The sequence below is a fragment of the Rhizopus delemar genome, genomic scaffold (assembly GCF_000149305.1).
Source record: "Rhizopus delemar RA 99-880 supercont3.13 genomic scaffold, whole genome shotgun sequence".
Classification (NCBI taxonomy): domain Eukaryota; kingdom Fungi; phylum Mucoromycota; class Mucoromycetes; order Mucorales; family Rhizopodaceae; genus Rhizopus; species Rhizopus delemar.
Window position 1 is genome coordinate 687178 of NW_027137839.1, and position 20401 is coordinate 707578.

The 20401-nt window shown below is 34.2% G+C and overlaps 11 protein-coding genes across 11 annotated transcripts; 6 read left to right on the forward strand and 5 right to left on the reverse strand.

The window, feature by feature from the left end:
- Nucleotides 1-1816: 1816 nt before the first annotated feature.
- On the reverse strand, nt 1817-2225 carry RO3G_14122 (uncharacterized protein; the record flags this gene model as incomplete). Its single annotated transcript, XM_067668706.1, has 2 exons — nt 1817-2139; nt 2201-2225. The coding sequence occupies 2 exons, from the start codon at nt 2223-2225 to the stop codon at nt 1817-1819; spliced, it is 348 nt and encodes a 115-aa protein (XP_067524807.1).
- A 1046-nt stretch (nt 2226-3271) lies between these two features.
- Nucleotides 3272-3887, forward strand: RO3G_14123 (uncharacterized protein; the record flags this gene model as incomplete). The annotated part of the gene is made up of 3 exons (XM_067668707.1): nt 3272-3301; nt 3424-3481; nt 3676-3887. 3 exons carry the CDS (start codon nt 3272-3274, stop codon nt 3885-3887), a joined length of 300 nt encoding a protein of 99 aa, XP_067524808.1.
- Nucleotides 3888-5300: 1413 nt separating this feature from the next.
- On the forward strand, nt 5301-5803 carry RO3G_14124 (uncharacterized protein; the record flags this gene model as incomplete). The annotated part of the gene is made up of 4 exons (XM_067668708.1): nt 5301-5331; nt 5442-5476; nt 5545-5595; nt 5732-5803. 4 exons carry the CDS (start codon nt 5301-5303, stop codon nt 5801-5803), a joined length of 189 nt encoding a protein of 62 aa, XP_067524809.1.
- A 715-nt stretch (nt 5804-6518) lies between these two features.
- Nucleotides 6519-7108, forward strand: RO3G_14125 (uncharacterized protein; the record flags this gene model as incomplete). Its single annotated transcript, XM_067668709.1, has 4 exons — nt 6519-6599; nt 6661-6683; nt 6752-6866; nt 6929-7108. 4 exons carry the CDS (start codon nt 6519-6521, stop codon nt 7106-7108), a joined length of 399 nt encoding a protein of 132 aa, XP_067524810.1.
- Nucleotides 7109-7220: 112 nt separating this feature from the next.
- On the forward strand, nt 7221-9021 carry RO3G_14126 (N2,N2-dimethylguanosine tRNA methyltransferase; the record flags this gene model as incomplete). The annotated part of the gene is made up of 5 exons (XM_067668710.1): nt 7221-7431; nt 7499-7527; nt 7588-7982; nt 8043-8400; nt 8470-9021. 5 exons carry the CDS (start codon nt 7221-7223, stop codon nt 9019-9021), a joined length of 1545 nt encoding a protein of 514 aa, XP_067524811.1.
- A 195-nt stretch (nt 9022-9216) lies between these two features.
- Nucleotides 9217-9833, forward strand: RO3G_14127 (sorting nexin-3; the record flags this gene model as incomplete). Its single annotated transcript, XM_067668711.1, has 4 exons — nt 9217-9313; nt 9368-9411; nt 9477-9673; nt 9740-9833. The coding sequence occupies 4 exons, from the start codon at nt 9217-9219 to the stop codon at nt 9831-9833; spliced, it is 432 nt and encodes a 143-aa protein (XP_067524812.1).
- A 3708-nt stretch (nt 9834-13541) lies between these two features.
- On the forward strand, nt 13542-14732 carry RO3G_14128 (uncharacterized protein; the record flags this gene model as incomplete). Its single annotated transcript, XM_067668712.1, has 2 exons — nt 13542-14144; nt 14322-14732. 2 exons carry the CDS (start codon nt 13542-13544, stop codon nt 14730-14732), a joined length of 1014 nt encoding a protein of 337 aa, XP_067524813.1.
- A 466-nt stretch (nt 14733-15198) lies between these two features.
- RO3G_14129 (uncharacterized protein) lies at nt 15199-15938 on the reverse strand (the record flags this gene model as incomplete). Its single annotated transcript, XM_067668713.1, has 2 exons — nt 15199-15612; nt 15669-15938. The coding sequence occupies 2 exons, from the start codon at nt 15936-15938 to the stop codon at nt 15199-15201; spliced, it is 684 nt and encodes a 227-aa protein (XP_067524814.1).
- A 1218-nt stretch (nt 15939-17156) lies between these two features.
- RO3G_14130 (uncharacterized protein) lies at nt 17157-17628 on the reverse strand (the record flags this gene model as incomplete). Its single annotated transcript, XM_067668714.1, has 3 exons — nt 17157-17299; nt 17415-17494; nt 17591-17628. The coding sequence occupies 3 exons, from the start codon at nt 17626-17628 to the stop codon at nt 17157-17159; spliced, it is 261 nt and encodes an 86-aa protein (XP_067524815.1).
- An 817-nt stretch (nt 17629-18445) lies between these two features.
- Nucleotides 18446-18910, reverse strand: RO3G_14131 (uncharacterized protein; the record flags this gene model as incomplete). The annotated part of the gene is made up of 1 exon (XM_067668715.1): nt 18446-18910. One exon carries the CDS (start codon nt 18908-18910, stop codon nt 18446-18448), a length of 465 nt encoding a protein of 154 aa, XP_067524816.1.
- A 574-nt stretch (nt 18911-19484) lies between these two features.
- RO3G_14132 (uncharacterized protein) lies at nt 19485-19953 on the reverse strand (the record flags this gene model as incomplete). Its single annotated transcript, XM_067668716.1, has 2 exons — nt 19485-19610; nt 19657-19953. The coding sequence occupies 2 exons, from the start codon at nt 19951-19953 to the stop codon at nt 19485-19487; spliced, it is 423 nt and encodes a 140-aa protein (XP_067524817.1).
- Nucleotides 19954-20401: the final 448 nt, after the last annotated feature.

Below are 20401 nucleotides of genomic sequence, written 5' to 3' on the forward strand. Positions count from 1 at the left end.
GGACATGATCAATTATTAATATCTTCCTATGCTCATCTTTATTATTAATCATTTAAAAAAAAGCCTGTGAATACAAACAATTAATAGACACGTCGCACAATTCACTCAACACCCGCCATAAGCCGGTTCCCGTGGTTACCCAGCCAGAAGGACGAGAAACGCTGAACACACATGTTGTGTTGTCCACTTTTTTCTTTATCTGTCAAAAAAATTTTTTTTGTTTTGCTGAGCATAGATGCAAATCTTATTAAAGAAATCTTATTTAATGTTCTTTCTTCCTAAAGGAGCAAATGGCGCGTAATGCATCATTCCCATGCTTGGTTTATAAATAAGAAAGAATTCATTTTGTACTGAAGAATTGAGCCAATCGCAATCATGAATTTTTGGTGTAATTCATGCTTTAAAAGTTATCCACAGGTACCTTAATTCGCTTAAATTTTATCCCGTGCTAGAAACCACTTTTAAAACGCTTTTAAGGTATTGTATACAAGCTTTATCATGGGACTTTGGATGTACGGAGATGTGTAGATAAACTTTGTAATACTCCTTCTTCCACCCTCTTTTTCTTTTGTTTACAAAGGCGCCGTATTATTTCTCGCATATAACTTTCTTAGAATAAGGGCATCTGCAAAAGCTTTTAACAAATAAAGATGATAAGGGGGGAGGGATCATTTGATTGTTTATTGAAAAGCAAAAAGGGATATTTGTGTTATGGACTTATGCAAATACAAAGCACCGCATAACTTGCTCTATTTTTCTTTTATTGCACGAATTGAGTGAGGCTAAATGGTCTTCTTCATTAAATAATGTTTATCGTATCTTATTTGAAACAATTTCAAATTATAATATAGTTCTTTTATGAATATTACTTCTTTTTGCGTACTATAAACAAAGATGATAATACAAAAGGTATCTGAAATAAGGCACAAAACGAGTCTAAAAATAAAGGCCTTTCTTGGCAAAGAAAGACAACGGGAGGAAAAGAGCACCGTTAAATATAATTCATATTGTGAAACTAGCTTTTAAATTCACGTTTTATTTGTAATAATAATCACCAATTTGGTGGTCGAACACCCTATTCTTGCCAATGTCTCACAGACTTTATTTACACTCTTTTCCGAAATGAAAGTCGTATCCTACCGAAAATGAAGTCACTGTTTGACAAAAATAGAAGTCGTAATTGCCCAAAAATCAATTCTCACAATGACAAGTGGAAAGTCGTGTTAAGGAGAAAAGTTGTCGTATAAAAAAGCTTGGTAAATCCATGCTATAAATATAACGCCTCCTCTTCGAGATGCAGAATAATCTGAACTTCTTTTGGCTTGGGATCGACGCTTTAAAGGTTCGCTTGCGCATTTTATATTTGGAAGGTCTATCATATTGTATTTCCATTGGGTCATCTCTATATTTAGTTTCTTTTCCTTTGTTCATAGAAATGATACTGACACATCTGCATACAAAGGGCTAATTATATTTGATTTTTGGTTTTTTTAGATGATGAAGATGCCAATGAGGATGGCAAAAAGCAAGGTGGCAAGACAGGGCGGGCAGAAGGATGATTTGAGACAGTAAGGGATCGAGGAGTGTAGTGGATGATGTCGAACGTGTCTTCCATGATGACTTTTCCCAACGGAGCCAGCTGCAACAATGGAATCATGCATATAATATAATCATCACCGCTGGACAGGTATGACATTTCATTTAGGCGTCGAATTCTTGTAACATGTCCCATTGGGGAATCCATGTCCATTAGACTGATTTCTTCACCTTTAAGTTGAATGAACGCAGTGAGCATTGATTTATCGAATTTGGATGATCATGTTTTTTTATGAAAGTACTTGCTATTGATGCTATAGCCTACGATGTGGATATCATCAAGCTTGACTGCCGCTTTTTTCACAATGCTCATCAACATATCTTTCATAACAAAGAGCATCTTCATTCTGCTGTCATACCATGCTTTAGTTTGGCAAGGAGCATCACCAATCTCCAGACATCCAAGTTCAACATTGCCTGAGGTATATATTGTATCCATTTTGTGGCCCATTTTGACGTTGCTGAGTTGTTCTACAGCTGATAATTTTTGTTTGCTGTTCTTAGTCAAGGAATCCGCAACGCTGCTTTTTTGTTTGCTAAATGCTGACAATAAAACATTGCATTTTTGAGCAAACTGTTCATTACGTATCGTCATTTAACTTACCTGATTGCGCGAATGTTATAGCCATCGAAGATGGTGTTAATAAATCCCCAAAGTCGATATAATTTGTCTGTTTCAGAGTATGAATAGATGCTATCACCGTCGTTTTTAAGAAACAGGTACGATGTACTCGAGAGGGTCAGGGAAAGTCAAGCCATCATTAATTCCGTCACTGGATCATGTTCCAAAGAATTTCCAAATCTATATGCATCCATTGGTGCATCCTATCATATCGTCAAAGAAAAGAAAAAGCGAAAGAAAGTGAGCACAATGATCTGCTGTCGTTTTTTGCTCAACCACTCACCAATTGTGCAATATACAGTAGTCACTCTATTTAAGGATATCCGATTTAAGGGTATTTTGCTGGTAACATAAGCCTGTTTCACCAAAGTTAATGATATCTATAGGATCATATGGCCGAAGAAGTTATTCTATCTTCCTCAATTCGTTCTGAATGTCTTCAGAAGTCAAGTTGAGGATAGTGTGTTGTTGTTAGACTTTTACCATTTTTGATAACATTATTATTACTATATAACGTTTCAGCATTTTTGAGAATGTTTGATATAGTCTGTTGGGCAAGTGGTTGATCTAAATTGAATTTCTTCATAGCCCATTCACCTAGTTCTGTTTAATTAAGTCGGCCGTTAGCACTTTGATCTAAAAACTCAATTTTTTGAGAAAGAAAGGCGTACACATTTATTATTAGACCTTTTTTTATAAATAAATTTTGTTATGTCATATACAATGATACCAAACAATTTTCGGGCAAAGAAATTTATTGAAGATAATTTTAACTTCATAACAAAATAAAGCTGTCAATTGGATCTTAAAAGACTATGTTTAAACAAATAAAATCATCTTTTTCTCATCCATCAACTTGTTACAAAACATGTCAGCTATAATCTCCATAGACTGCACCCAACCTTTATTTATGTCTGAAGACGAAGCAAAAGAAAGTAAAGCATGAGGGTTTTTTTTATATCCTTAGAGCACATCATACGATTAGAAAGATTGCAAAACTTGTTGGCTTAAACTAGTTCACTGTACAAAATATAAAAGCCAAGTTAGATAACTATGACAGCCCTTTGCCTTAAAAGCAAACAGGTTGTCCATTAAAAATAAACGAAAGAACTGAAAGGCGCTTGAAGAGAATAATCAGAGAGGATCCTTTTGCTTATAAAGAAATAAATATGGAATTAGCAAAGCTGGATGTTTTGTCTGTATAGAAACTCTTTGATCGTATGTCAATCGACTTGCCTTCAAATCGTACAGAGAAGCTCACAAGTATAGATTGACTGCAAGGCACCGCAAAAGTAGGCTTCGCTGGGCAAAGGAGCACCTCAACTGGACCAAAGACAAATGAAGAAACGTTATTTGGTCTAATGAGCCGTCCTTTTGTATGGAAGGTAGTAAACGCGGTACAAGAATACTCAGGAAGGAAGGAAAGTGTTATGGCGAAAAAAGTATAGTATCTACAGTCAAGTGGAGCGGTGGTGGTGCTATGGTTTGGAGAGGGTGTTTCGGACCTTTAGAAATTATTGACACCAGTTCCGTAGACCAAGAAACATACATCAATATTTTGGCCAACAGTTTTCGTTCTTGGTTTACAAATGTCACAGTGCATCAGGAGAGGTATTCTATCTTCCAAGAGGATGGAGCTTCCTGTCATACAGGTGATTATGCTCGATAGTGAAAGGAAGCCCACCAAATTAGAGGTTTTGAGTACTGACCTGCTCAAAGCCCTGGTTTGAACGCGATTGAACATGTTTGGAATGCTCTTGAAAGACAAATTGAGAGAAAAAGATCGTCGATCAAAAACTTGGAGCAATTGAAGGTTGCTCTACAAGAAGAGTGGGATAGAATGAATGATGAGTTTGCCGACCGATTAGTTCGAAGTATGAAGAGACGGTGTAAAGCAGTTATCAAAGCTAAAGGCGGCGCAACAGAATACTGAGAATCATTTTATGAGTATAATTTTAAAATAAACATGTGAATCTTTCTTTTCTCAAAACTTGAAAACCCAAGCTTAGGTTCACAGGCATTAATTGGTCTTAAGCTTACATGCCATATTTTTTATTTGGTGTGACTGTAATTTAGTACGGTTTTAGAGGTTTATTGGATACAAAAAAACATATTGCTGCCTTAATATACTACAAAGTTTGCTTTATTTTGACAAGCACTTACATTTTATCCATCAAATCCTGCAAACCACATTTTAAAATGTTTTATTGGCAAAAACAGATTGAGCTTATTGCAGCGACACAGCCCATTTTCGTATTTGTTCATGTAAAAATCACCTTTTCGTTGTTAAGGTTGATTGGTGTAAAATGTTATTAAAAAATACCTAATTGTATTCCCCACATAATATAAACCTATCTAGTTGTAAATTGAGTCGCTCTCAAAAATCTATGAATTGAGACACCCTGAATGTTCAAACTCCAAAACCATTTGTTGTGTGTACATCGATTAAGGAAAATTACAGAAAGATATTGATGCTCTTTTGATTTTTTCAAGAAAAATAGCTCAGTTATATTAGTTATTATTTTGTACAATTAAAGAAAACTACACGTTTCATTCAATCTAGAACTTATTGCCATTCTAAGCATAGAATGGTCACGGATAACCTAGTTGTTTGCATAAAAAAGAAATGTTTTGTTTAAATAAATTATTCGCTAACTAATGAAGTGAAATAGTCGATATACTTTCAAAATTTACTGTATATAGCATGATAATAGAATACACTAGCTGTAGCGTCGTTACTTGCAAAGATTCAGGGCCGGATTTTTACATAGTAGGCCTACATATGACTCAAAGCATGAAATACCTAAGATGATTACGTACTCTTGATTGAGGGAAAAAAAGGACATTGAGCCCTAAAAAATTAGTTTGGGCGGCTGAAGGGACAGGAGGAACAAATTTTTGCTTGATTAGACTGTTAATACTTCGCTTGCCCTGTTGTTCTTGCATCAATACGCGGTATCTGGATTTAAATATATAATAGTTACAAGTCACGCATCCACTTTTTCACATTGAGACTTTCAATAAGAATTTTTTATTATTATTATTTCTCTCTTTTCTTTCTTATAGTAATATTTTATTAAAAATGGCTAAAGAGAAGGTTTCAAAGAAGGCTAGTAAGTTATTATTTCTTTTCATTAATTACCCACTCTCTATTTTTTGCAAAAAAAGATGGAAAAATAAATAAAAAACGTGTTACTAAGCGAAAATTTTTGCTTTCGTCTAGCCAAGAAGCTGTCTCCATACAACAACTTTATAAAGGTAAATTTATTTCACTTTTGAGAGTATTCGTGAATTCATTGGTATTAATCGATTGATCATCTGTTTAGGCTGAACTTGCTAAAGTCAAGAAAGAAACTCCTGGTATCTCGCATAAGGACGTAAGTGGATTGAATGACGTTTGCGCGTTTTTTCGTGTAATTAACATCAATTTTTTTATAGGCTTTCAAAAAGGCTGTTAGTATAATTGTTTTTTTTTGTTACTGAGATTAAAAAATAGCTAAAAAATTAACATAGGCTGAAAACTGGAAGGACTCCCCAGAGAACCCCAAGAACAAGAAGGACAATGCTGCTCCTGCTGCCAAATAATCATAATAAAATATCCCTTTTATTCTATCAACTATTTAAAAATGTCGTGTATTTTGTTTATGATGATTCGATTAAACAGAATGCAGCAAAATGTACAGTGAAGAACGTTTACTGATCCTTTAAGACTTTTATTAAAAGAAAGGAGAGCAACATCCAAAACATGGATTGGATTTCCAGCAAAAGAGGAGAAACTAATAGCAAAAGATAGCAAGGTAATACGCAAATTGAGGAGGAAGGAACTAAGCATTCTTATCTCACAAGCTAGTTTGTGTTAAGAAGAAAAGGAGGATTTATAAATATGTAAAGTTACATGTTCCTTTGTGTTGATTGCATAGTATTGATATCATTAGTAATATATCTAATCCTGTTGAACTTAAAGTATATATAAAAGGAGGACTTTTGAAAAATATTTTGCTCATATATCATATTGCTTAATAGTCTCTTGCTTTTGTATGAATCAATGAAGTTTTAAGAGATTCTAATCCATAAATTGGTATTCAGAAGTAATTTGACATGTATAGAATTTCAGCAACAAAATAACGATAACGAATGTCACTCAAAATTCCATAGTATTCTTTTGCTAGCATTGTCTGAAAAGTGAACCAATTTTGCTTAACGTCCTACGTATTCAGCATGCACACGTATTCTTCAGATGTGACTGTTTTATGGTCTAAATAGTCAATCCACAGCAATACATTGTCTTTTACTTAAGAAAATGTCTTCTGTATCAGCAGTGGCGGCAGCAGCAGCAGAGCCTTTAACTATGTTTATCGTAGTTAGAAAGGACCTCGCAAAAGTAAAACAAAAAAAATACATAAAACAGTATAATCTCACTAGAATATGAAATGACTTTATAGAAACTTCAATGGCCAGCTGGAAGGTAAATTCGGCAAAAATAAAATAAAGAGACGACTTTGCAATCTGTATTGACAACATCTCTTAAAAAAGCGTCATGACACAGGCATGTCATGCAGCCACAGCTATCCTTCATCTTACGCGTGAAGACCAAAACACAAAAGAATATCTTGATGATTTAGATAATATGCACAAAGTTGTCTTGGAAGTAATAAAAAAGAGTAGAAAAAAGATGTACACTTATCATTTTTCCTAAACCTTTTATAATAGACTAAAAATGAAAACTCTTTGGAAAAGTTGGCAGAAGTACTATCAATTCATCAAGTACCTTTCAAAAAATGGATAGAGCAACCAGAGAATATACCAACTGCCTTAGCAACGGCTCCTTTGCGTGGTAGAACTACTGAGGTTTTAGAAGCTTTCAAAAAGCACTGTTCACTTTATAAATAAAAGTAAGCTTCCCTATTGTGGATTGGTGGCTTGTTTTTTGATAATAAAAAACTGTCCTTTTTCTCTCTTTTAAAAACCGCTTCTTAACAAACATTTATTGCAAGTTAAAGCTATGTCTGCAACCGAAGATATTGATATCACGCAATACAATACAGTTACAGAGGGAAAGGCAACTATTCTTTTCCCGAAACACAATGAAGTGTTTTACAATCCCGTTCAGCAATTTAACCGTGACATGTCCATTGCTGCCATTCGTACTTGGAGTGAAATATACAACAACGAAAAGGCAGAACGTGTAGAAAAGAAACTATCACGAAACAAAGGTAGATGATTTATTAAAAAGTTTTGTTTTCTATCAAAATTGATCTTTATATGCGCATGTTATGATAGATGAAAAATCAAGAATTGCTCTTGAAAATGTAATATACCACTTTTTTTAGTCTTTAATTTTTTCTCTGCTAAACTTAATTTAATTACAGACACTGGATAAAATCAAGAATTCCAACAATTTTACAATTTTGGAAGCCCTTGGAGCAAGTGGTTTGAGATCCATTCGTTATGCCAAAGAAATTCCAAAGCTGAAACAGGTCGTATGTAATGATATCGAAATCGATGCAATGGAAGCAATTAAGCGAAATGTAAAATACAATGGTCTTACTGAAGAATTAGTAAAGCCCAATCATGGAGATGCTATGCGTGTGATGTATGATATGGTTGGCAAGAATGAAAAATTTGATGTGGTTGATTTGGATCCTTATGGTAGTGCAGCTCCCTTTGTGGATGGGGCTGTTCAAGCCGTGGCCGATGGTGGTTTATTGTGTGTTACTTGTACTGATCTTGCCATTCTCACTGGTTCAATGCATCCCGAAACATGGTAATTGTTTCTTTATATTGTGGTTTGCAGAAAATAACTCCTTTTTTTGATGAGATATAGTTTTGGTAAATATGGTGGGATGCCTTTGAAAGGTATGTTTGCCCATGAAATGGCGCTCCGTTTAGTTTTACAACAGTTGCAAACGTCTGCCGGCCGCTACAAGCGTTATATTGTACCTCTTGTTTCATGCAGCATTGATTTCTATTTGCGTGTATTTGTACGCGTATTTACATCTCCGCAAGAAGTCAAGAAATCTGCCAGTAAAATGGCCATTGTTTATGAATGTTCTGGTTGCCATGCTTTTTCTGTACAACCTCTTGGCAAAGTTAGCCTAAAAGACAATGGTGCAGAAAGACACACTCCCGCTACTGGACCTGTTGTCAATAGCTTATGTGAACATTGCAACTTTACCCATCATGTAAGTCATAAACCTAAAAAGAAAACTAGACTGGTGTATGCTTATCACTATCCTTTTTTTTTTCTTCAGATCGGCGGACCTGCTTGGGGTGCCAACATCCATGATGAAGAATTTGTGACAAAGATGCTTCAACATGTAAAAGAAAATGAAGAGAATTATGGTACGAGTGCACGCATGAAAGGAATGCTGACGGTAATTAAGGAGGAAGTAAAGACACCTTTTTACTGGACGCTAGCAGGACTATGTGGTACCATTCACTGCAACAGTATGCCCATGTTAGATCTTTATTCTGCTATACTTAACGCTGGATACAACGTTTCTTCATCTCATTGTGGACGTCAAACTGTAAAGACAAACGCACCAGCCTCTGTGATGTGGGACATCATGAGAGCCTGGGTCAAAAAGAACCCAGTTGTAATGAAAAATATTGCTGAAAACTCTCCTGCAAGAGCTATCCTTAACAAAGAACCCACCATCGAGGTTGATTTCAATAGACACCCCAAGGCCGTTGCTGAATCAAAATCTGAACATCTCGTACGTTATCAAGTGAATCCTACCCCTAATTGGGGCCCTAAAGCAAGAGCAGGACAAAAGAGAAAGACAGATGAGCAAGTGTTTTAAGTCACCTTATTATTTGAATCTTAGCGGAGCCTGAACTATGTATTTAGTTATCTCTTTTTCTTTAGCAGTAAAACTTGCAACCCTTTTGTAAATTATTTTTTTTTTCTTTAGTAATCTCAAAGCGTAATAAAAAAAAAAGTTAAAACAATATAAGACATGTCTACGAGTCACCATAAGTTTCAGTCTTTTCAAACTATGACTGGTGCCACCACAAGAGATCAAACCGTTGAGGAGCGTTATGGGATTCCTGAGAACTTTTTGGAAATTGAAGTAAAGAATCCTCAAACACATGGTAATGAAAGATATCACTCAAGCTAGAGTAAGCTTCACCAACAGCTTTAAATAGGATTTGGACGCAAAATGTATACAGACTATGAAATTATTTGCAGAGTAAGCTGGTTTACTTTTAGGACTGTAAAGTTGAAACCATAACCTAAACTGTTTCAAATATTTAGACCAATATTCCTGCATTCAAGCTAAAGCAGTCAGCAGTTCGTAGAAGATATAGTGACTTTGAATGGTTTAGAGATATCCTTGAGCGTGAATCAACTAGAGTAAATATCCCCCCTTTGCCAGGAAAGGTTTTTACCAATAGATTCTCAGACGAGGTTATTGAACAACGTAGAGAAGGTTTGGAGAGATTTTTGCAAATGTAAGTATATACAAAGCTGAAAAATGAAAGGGATAGAGAGATGGGTTAAATATTTTGCGTGTGTAGTATTGCTGGGCATCCTTTATTACAAACTGGTAGCAAAGTGCTTGCTGCTTTTATTCAAGATCCAAACTTTTCTCGTGATAACTACAATTACTAAGTAGTTCTTTACGCCACTTTTCCTCTCTCTCTCTCTCTCTCTCTCTCTCTCTCTCTCTCTCTCTTTTTTCTCCATTTATTCACTTAGTTGGTACCGATAAAGTAAGCTTTCAAGAACTTGTAATAAACAATTGTATTAAATTCAAGAAAAAATGTCCTTACGTCATACGTATTTGAAAGTCTCAACTGTCATCTGATGACTATTGATAAAGCGTTTTTCACAATGATGCGCATAGTTGCCAATAATAAATGCTCAATGAATATATAATGCTATTACTATTCTTTGGTCTGCTGTTTTGGCTTTAGCGCATTGACAAGACAGCCATAAGAAAGTAAGTTCAGCAATGTTTTTAGTTTCCGCCTTTTAGGTTCCTGAAATTCAATCAATGAACAATAAATAAACGGTCACGAAAAAACAGATTGTAATGTGTTCAGGACATTAATAACATGATATTCAGGAGCAAAAAAGGTAGAGGAGCTACATTATCTATCTTACAAATGCTAAAAATATGATCTTTTTCTGTATTCCAAATACGTTTGTATAGCTTATTAAAAATGGAAAAAAAAAACCAACTGTCAACTCTTCTACTATCATATTTATCGAGTAGAAAGAGTGAAAATAAGATAACTTTTAGAAACAGTTTGATTTGTGAACAGTACAATTGACAACTGATGGATACAAAAAAAGGAAGTAATGACATATCAATACCAGTTTTTTCAATATATGAAAGACGAGCAAACCTTTCAATTCAAACATTTAGACTAGATGTTAGAATTTAATGCGTTTAAATTAAGAATAGTTTCCTAGAAAAGGAATAATTAATCATCGTGCCATCACTATATACCTCAAGCCAAATAATGATAAAAAAAAAATATATGGTAGCAAGGATATTGGAGACAGTATAGTGAAATTGAATAAGTTGGTTGAGCTATGTGAATTCACAGAAATACATGTTGAGATAAACTAAGCAACTAATCATAGAGTTTTAAAAGATAATAGGAATACCAAGAATGCTGTAGAGACGATGTTCCTTGCTCTACTTTTTTTGCTGACTCTATTGTCCGTGTTGCATACATACTAAATTTTTATACCTTATCAACCATTTAGAATGATATCACGAAAGCAAAAAAGAGCTGGGAATATTTCCATACTGACAACTAATCTTTGTATAAATTTCCAATAGTACGGATTGTGGCAAAGAGAATGCGAGATATGCTCCCGTTAGATGGGGTCAGAGGTGACTAGAAGGATGATATGGATTGTAATGGTCTATACATCTGGAATAAAGTATAGTATTTACAAGTCTATCCCTCATACCTAATCAAGACCTGTTGTGCTCATCTTTATCATCTTTGTACTCTATCAAAACGATTACATCCTTCTTCTAACTCTATTTTTTTTTCCAGCTCAGTTCTTTTAAATATCCTAATATTAATAGTCTTATTTTATGTACATAAAAGTCTGATTTTACTTTGAGCTTTTTAACAAAGCTAAAAATTTGAGTTTCATTAAAAAATATGCATTCATCAAAATAGGAGACATAACTTAACTTGTAGTTTACTATAAATAAAATTTTAAAGTAGCGTAATATTATATTTGGCGATCTACAAAATTGGAGAAATGGGAATTTATACAAAGTAATGACATATAATCCAAAATAATTTCTCTTGATCTTTTTATTCACCATTTTATTATATCTCATCCAACTCAGTAGAAAATAGAATCCAATCGATTCGCACAAAATTTTTTATGTGCCTGAAAATGATATAAAACGAAATTACTGTCAATATATCTTGCGACCATTAAATAGGTTGCCATATTCTTTTGGGAAGATGCTATTGTAAGAGCTGTAATTGATACGTGCATTTAAATTTAGGGGTCCCAGTCTTTAACCACACTCTATTTTGAATTATCCGCAGTAACTGAAAGTTGAATTTTACTTGTCTAAATATACGGATGATTTTTCCCAAGAATCCCATATTTCTGTACTTATTATTTACACTTGAGAATGGCTTTTTAAGAACCGCAACTCACATTTTTGAAATTGATTGTGGCATAAGTTATCTTGGGATGTTTATGAAACACCGATTTGCTTATAATCAAATCATATCGGTAAAATGTCTTTGGAAACACTTTTGCTTTTTTTGATTAATTTTTATTACATATTTAAAAAAGTAGTAATAATACAGCAATGGTTAGATAATGGATTTGCAGCATCTGAAAAGAATTACTTGTCACAGCAGTGAGCTACTTTTAAATCACCGAAAAGCTTGAATGCATTTGTATATCTCGATCAAGTTCCGTACTTTTGGGTTCCTTGAGCGATCAAAATTAAAGTTTTTTTTTTTTTTTTTTTTTTTAAAAAAAAAGGTAGGACAAATAATGAGAAAGAAGAAATGCGAGTCCTTTCTTCTTATTCTTTCAAATAGCCTGATAGAAGTTATAGAATTCTATTGACGTTCTTTATTCCAAAGAAGAAAAGAAGTTATTATGACTGAAAAAATTATACTTGGATATCAAGTGAGGTTGTATCTCCTCCTGTGGAGTGCGCAGTTCAATTGTTTGTATTCATAGTGATAGAGTAAGATTCCGGCTTCTATCTGGTGTTACTTGTACCTGCACAGAAAAAGGAAGATTGTTTCCCCCCCAAAAAAAAGAAAAAAAAGAAAAAAAAAATACAACTTGAATATTTGTTCTTAAAAGTTAATGAGTTAGTATGAAAATGATAATTATCTGTGATTTCTTTTAGGAAATATTCGCTGATTAAAACAAGTAATTTAGCTCTACTGCTTCAATATGAGTGACAGTAGCATAAACAAATCGGCGCTTCAAGTCAAAGATACACTCTGCATATTTCGCGTGGTCATCTGAAGGGGTAAAAAAATATGCTGAGTAACATTGAGTAGCATGGCAATTTTGCGATATAATTCATGCTCTTGGTCATCTTTGTTTATGCAAAATTACAAGAATGATTTAATAATGTATCTTGTTATGATTCCATACTCTTTCTTTAAAGGTCAATTATTCTTAAGAAAGATAAACTTAGGATATTAAGCATCTAATGTCAGATGTACGACCTTTATAAATTACATATGGGCCACATATCGAGCCAAATTTACCCAAAAAAGCATAATTAATCGTAGTGAACAAACCAGCTTTAACCTCTGTGCTTTGTTCTTGGTGAAACAAGTATCCATGTTGCAAAAAAAAGAGGAGACTAAACAGTGACAAAGGAAAAAAGAAACTTTATTTTCTTCCAGAAAATACTGTGTAGCTATCGAGATGCGGGTATTCATCATTGATCATTTACTATATCTCTTTAAAGAAGATGGATAGTTTAATGATATAAAACGTAAAGTATCCTTGATTTGGACACTAAGACATCTAAAAATATGCGTCTTTAGCTACGCACAATAAAATAAATAAATGAAATATGGCTTGGGCTCTAAATTTAACGTTTTACTTCCGATCGGAAGCATAACAATTGTAGAAAAAGTGTCCCGGATCAAGCCATTGTACCATGTCGTTAATTAATTCCCTTTTTGCTTAATTGATTTCTATGTTACACTTTTGAGAGACAATAAGATTTATTATAAAAGGCCAAGACATCTATCTTTTCTCTTTTTTTTGTTTATATTCTACACCTTTTCTTGAGCAGGACTCTCTTATTCCCCCCTTTTTATATATATTCTTTTTACCCTATCAAAAATGAAATCAGCCATTGTATTATTATTTACCCTCTTTTGTCTATCCATGGTAGCTTGTCAGCCATTGGTAGCAAGAGGATTAAAAAGCTGTTATAAAAAAGCAAGACTCACTCGATATTGGATACCCAAAGAAGGCGATAAGGACATGTTGAATGATGGTAAAATCGTCACCTTGAACGGAAAGAAAACAAAAAAGCTCAAGACAGTCAAGGGAAAAACGATTGCTAAAGTGTCCAAGACAACTTATGAAAAATTTCAAATGGAAGGTACCGGCCTACTTAGAAACGGCATCATGGTCAACTTGGATGAAGGAGAAGATACATTTTTGAAAGTCAACCGTAAAAAGGCACCCTATGGTCTCGGTGGTGATAACGATAATGCATTGGTTCCTTGGGTCAGCGTAGCCTCGAATGATGTGAAGGTTGGTACCAAGTTGTACATCAAGGAATTGGATGGTCTCAGATTGCCAGATGGTAAAAAGCACAATGGATGTGTTCGAGTAGATGATGAAGGATGGAGTTTTGGTGGTTGTCAACTTGATTTCTTTGTATTTCAATTTTCAGCTTACAAAAAATTAGAAAAGACCTTGCCCAGTAAAGTGACTGTAAAGCAAAAGAATTGCAAAATTCAAAATTATGTTACAAAAAGTGTAAAGAAGTGGGCCGTTATTGACTAAATAAAAAAATATCTCTTATTTTATTCTTAACAATATATTGATGAGCATGTGTAAATGTATAACGATGCATAAGTATGTGTGTATATGATATAAGTTACTATGTAGTATATGTACAAAATAATATCACTTTTGTTTCTTTTTTACAATTTTATATCTTCTGATAAAAGTGATGAAGTAACAAGTTCAGAAGGAGCATCATTCAGTTGGTTATTAGGTAACAAATCAGCTGCTGTATTTATTACTGCATTTGTTACTGCTGCATCTGTTACTGTTGCATTTGTTACTGTTGTATCTGTTGCTACTACTTCTGTTACTGCTGTTTCTGTTGCTGTTGTTTTCATTGGCGCAGATTTCTTATTCTTTGACTTTCTACCCTTTTTAACCATCTTCTTTTCTCTTCTAGTTGGCCATTCTTGCCCAAAAATTGTGAAATGTCTTTCACACCTAGGACATCGCTTTGGTCTCCAATCGGTGAATACAGCGCTTGGACTCCATGTCCAGGTCGCCAATTCATGAGTAAGATTCGCATCTGGTCCTACTTGTTCTGGAATATTTTGAAGAGGACGTAAGCATGCGATACACGTCAAATCTTTTTCCTTCTTTGGCTTTGTACAGCTGTGGTTCTTTTGCTTTTTCAATACTGGTTCGTCAAATAAACTCATGTTGGAAGATACTGATGATAAATCAGAGAGATCATCCAAGAATTGATCCAATACATCCATGTCCTCATCATCCAATATCCCCCCTTCTTTATTATCTGCCTCTGGTGATAGACTTATTGCTGAATCAGCGTTTGTGGAGTAAGAAGGTGAACCCTGGGATTGATATAGATCAGGTTGAACAACAATAGTAAGTTCCTTTTGTAGTTGATTTGAATTGACAATTGTATCCTGTGGCAATCCCAATAAGGCGGAATCTGATTTTCTTCTTTCAGTTTCCTTCTTATTATTTTCATTGCATATAAAATCGATGCTCATCACTTTTAGTTTCTTCTTGACTCTTCCTTCAGCTTCTTCTTCCTCATCAGATATTGGTGGGGCGCTACACTTTGATCGACGGTTTTTGTGTGTGGTTTGAATATAATCTGTTGATGTACGTAAACATCAGTGTGTTTGTTTTTATTATCGTTACACAAACCTTCATGTGAAGCAGGGGGCTTTCTTTTTCTTGTAGGGCGTGTATTTGTCTTGACAGCAGATTCTTTGGTGGCAATGGTGGGGGGCGAAGTAGATGATAGGGTATAGTAGCCTGTATTTCTCTTCTCACAAGTAACACATTTACATTCACAATTATTTTCACCAAAATAATGCTGACCATAAAACACAGTAATTTCATCACCACATTTGATTTCTTTTACAACCTTGAATATAATCGAATTCAAACCATGGGCAATAAACTATAAGTAGAGAATAAGTTGGTTGAATGCTTGTTGAGATCTAAAATAGAACATACGCGACAATTAGAATTACAATCATGATTGGCAAATCTTGCAGGACCCAAGAAGAGACAAGTGCACTTCTTTCTTGATGACCACATCACACTAAAGTCTCTGTTTCCTTTCTTTAATTCAGCATCATCCTTTGGATCGAGAGTAGCAATCACACCAGTCAATAATTTTATTTCATCACCAACGTGCCAATTTTTTGTAGCTATCAAACAAGCTTCTAATTTTCTTTCAGAATATCGCTTTGTGTCGGCTACTTCATAGCCTGCATTCGGCATATACCTTTTTTATATTAGTTTTTGAGATGAGATCATTATCTACCACTTACATGTATAAATAGCGTTTCATATGTTGAGCAAATTCTTGTATTTGCTTGGGGTTTTTTAACGCTAAATAGTGTTTAAAGTAGTCGATTCTAATTAAAAATACATTAGATTTTTTATAATACAAATAAAAATGCATTTACTCTAATATCTCATTCACTGCATCCGTTGGTCTAGAGTTTTCTAATACGTTTCTTTTTATAATATCCATTATTTTAGTATTTGGTACCCTTGGCTTTCTATGATCATTATTCATTTTAATTGTACTAAACCAAAGATATAGGTTATCCAAGAACAAATCCGTAAACAAGTCATCGTATTTTGACAAGACTTTAAAGTCCATTAAATTATTACTTTGATTGTTATTCATTTGATTCCCATTGAATTCGTTTTTTAAAAGAAGAAAAAAAGAGTTGAAAAAAAAAGAAGGCAGAAAAAAAAAAAAAAAAAAAAAAAAAAAAAAACGGAGAAAAAAACTTTTTACTCATACTCCGAATGCCTTACATAAGAAAAGAGTAATTTTTAGAAAAAGAATTACAAGTGTCGGCTGCAATACATATCTAAATCGCCGATGAGAACGAAATCATTTTCGCTACGGCAATTTTTTTTTTTGTAAATATTTTTGATCGAGCTTCACCTTTCCAGACAAAGAGATGCCAGGAACATTTTTGCTGGCATTCACAATCCGAAATACCATTGATATATTCCCCTGCCGACAATTGTTACAAATCTACAATCATACATTAATAAAAGAACAGAAAGTTCATTATTTAAATGTTTATCTGTGATATTCTGAGCTTGTTGATATCTCCAACAGCACACTGAAGCAATTTTGCTCTGTATTTCAACTCTATAACATCTATTGTTCCAGTGATATGACCTTTGATGAAACCTGTTTCTTTGTTTTTCATACTGTCCCCAAAATACAACCAAAGGAACATTTTTAGAGGTCTCAGATTTGGGCTTGATACAGTTCTTTTTTTTCTGAACAATTTTTAACCTAAATAATGCTCGTTTGTTATTATGTAAGTGTAGTACAATTAACACTTTATCTTCTTATTCTTTCGTAGCTTTCGATTTTTCTAGTTTTCTCTCGCCTTGATTTGCCATACTTCTTTCATTCAACAATACATTCGCCATCTCAGTATTAGCTCTTTGTTTTCCTTGATAATCTTAGAAGCGGAAAGAAGCTGAGCTTTTGTTATAATAATTAAATAACTGATCTACGTGATCTGACATATACTGGACATGCTGTTCTATTTTGGCTCTATCGACTGTCTTTGCTGATGAGATGTACGCTTTTATCTGTTTAAATCCTTTTCTTAATTTCAAATTATCAACATGTCTTGCTCTTTTGTTTGTAATAACATAGCAGAATTTTTCTTCTGAGCTATACTGTCTTAGTTGCTGCTCTTCATAAGAATTGCTTACTGTACCAGTAAAAACATGTTTTCTCTCCAGATCCACAGCACAAGAATGGGAAATATTCATTCACTTCTTCAACATTAAATCTACTCAAAGCAAAATTAAGCTCGTTCACAATATAGGACGAAGAGGTATTTGCTTTTCTTGAAAATCCAAAGCAAATTCCAAAGCCATTCATTTACCTGTCGTAACTAAACTTTCTAAAACCAAAAATAACCATTGTACCATATTTTCGTTGTAATTCGATTCTGATTTATTTCTTGTATGTTGTTGACCCAAGGATTCTCAATAATTAATATTGCCGGGTATAACGATGGATTTTCTTCAGAGAGCTCTGATTTTACAGGTAAAGATGTCCAACAGCAAATAAGTTGCTGTATAACTGATACACCCCAATGCTCAATATGTCTGAAAATAACTTGATATCCGTCTGGAAATAAAAATAGACTAGTCCAAATTAGTTTTTTTATTTATCTAAAATCATGTTTACTTTGTCCAAATGTAAAGTGAAAACACTGTCATAAAAAATAAAAATAAAAACATTGTACAGCAGTAATCACCTTATCTTTTTTACCCTTGATCCTCAAAGGGGTTTTTGACTTCCATTCATTTTTTATTGATCTGACTGGGGCGAAAACGATGTAAGATTAGACATCATGCGCTCAAATTGGTCACTAGGTTTTTGTAAAAGTTTTAAATGTACAGCAATGATTTCATTTCAATCGTCGGTGGCTTTTCATTACAAAATATCACCTTTCAGATGATAACTGCTCATAAGCGCGTGTTGTTTACCATAAAAATAAAATGTGCCATGATGACCTTTCATAGCCTCTGATAAAGTCCTTATAAGTAGATGTAGGTTGTGATTCACTGCCAACAAATTGACGTCAGTGTTGGTAGATTGAATATCATGGCTTTTCACTGCTATAAATGACCCAATATGTCGTCGTTTGAAATAATCAAATTGGGTCAGATGACCCTGTTATTTATTTACCAAAAGAAGAACAATTAAATAAATAGAGAAAATGCAGTGGTGATTAAATATGAATAGGATGTGCGTAAATATAGCTTTGCACTTTTTCAGTTGTGTAAATGGGATGATGAGGTGTATACAAGTCATGTGCATGGAATGATGAACAAGTTGAAGAAATGCCTGAGGGTTGGGTATCTTGATCGAGTGAGGGTATGTGGAGATCAATGTGCTTCTTTCTTGTCTTTTCACGTTCTTCAAGTAGAGCTTTAGCTTCTGCTTCATAATCTCGATTTGGATCAATAGGCTCAGGCTCTTCTGTAAAACATCCCAATTCTTCAAAGAATAAATAATGATCTGTTGTTTGAATATGATTTTCTTGATCAATGATACATTCTTCAGGACTCAGAGGTAATATAGTAGCCAAATTTTCTTGACATTCACAATCATCTATCCAGTGGATTTCTTCTTCTTCAATATTGCATTCGTACTCTTCTTCGTCAGGTGTAAGACTAATAAATTCTAATGGCATATTGTTTTCATTAAAATACAAATCAAGAGAAAGAAAAAGTTTTTTTTTATATCATTTCGACTGGGTCATTAAAGCAAACTCCGATTCGGGAGAACAAGGAAGCAAAGAGTGTTTTTAATCCAATCGTAAGTACGGTCGATATAATCTTGATACAAAATAAGCTCACACGCTTTAGAGGAAATTAACCTTTCGTTATTTCCCCTTTTTGATAGACTGGCAATTGTACTCTGTATATTTCGGAAGATTGCCTTAAATGGGTTTGTATCCATGACTACCATAGCTGCAGGATATATTGATTATAAAAGTAAACTTAATCGTGGTATTAATAAAAGAAAAATAAAGATACTGGCATCTTTTTTGTAAAGACGAAAATAACCGTTAAAAAAGAAGAAAAAAAAAAACATCAGCTGTTAATATATAAACACAGACTTTTTATTTGTATTAAATAATAATTTGGTCTTTACTGTTTATGATTTCACTTTCCCCCCTTTTTTTGAGTTATTTTTATAAACAAATGCCATGTTACAAAAAGAGGGATACACAACACAGTTCATAATAAAAACAATAGAAAGCTTTATTCATCTACACAAACAGTCTTTCGCACACGTTCCCGAAACTCTTTTCCAAACCCAATCGTATCCAGATAGCCATCGATCGATCCATACCTTTCTTTTAAAAACCTCAATAGATCCCTCATGTACTATTTTTTGTAAATCAATACATGAACGATCCTTTACTCGTATTACCTGTGGTGGAGCTTCCGCAAAATCATCCGATAACCCAGCCCGTCTCACGTCTTCCAACATCTCTCTGTACACGGGCACCAATCCCTTTTGCGTCTTTGCATAATCACTCACAATGATATCTTCAGGTACACCGGCGATACTCAAGATGAACGCAGACACCATCCCCGTTCGATCCTTGCCTTGTGTACAGTGAATCTCGATAGGATAATTGTTGGGATCCGTAAAGACCATCAAGGCCTCCCTGATCTCGGCTTGACAGTAGACTGCGAACTCTTTGTACATCTGATTGACACCCATCTTGGACAAGACACGTTTGCCGATAACGTAAGCAGCCTTCTGTCGCTGACAGAATAAGACGAGATAGATGATATATCTATCGCATTTGGATTATTAGAACAGAGATCAATGTATTTCCTACTCTTACAATTTCAACAAAAGTGGACAAGAAGCAAATATACAATATCTTTGAAAGTTCTTTCCTGCGAAATCAATTCTATACTTTTTACGTAAACCCTCTTGTCCTGTCGTCTTTAGTTCTGTCTTTTGAACAGGATCGGAATCATCTTTTAACAGAGCAGAGGGGTCTAACTACAAGTGAGAGTTGAAAATCTTGATCTTTTGGCATCACTATTTCTTACTGTGTCAAGTGCTGTTGTAGGAAAGCTTTCGTCAATCGGTAAACCTTCTTGTCCTTCGATTCTAATCTGCCTCAGTAAACCACATAAACTCGCTTGATCTCTCACTT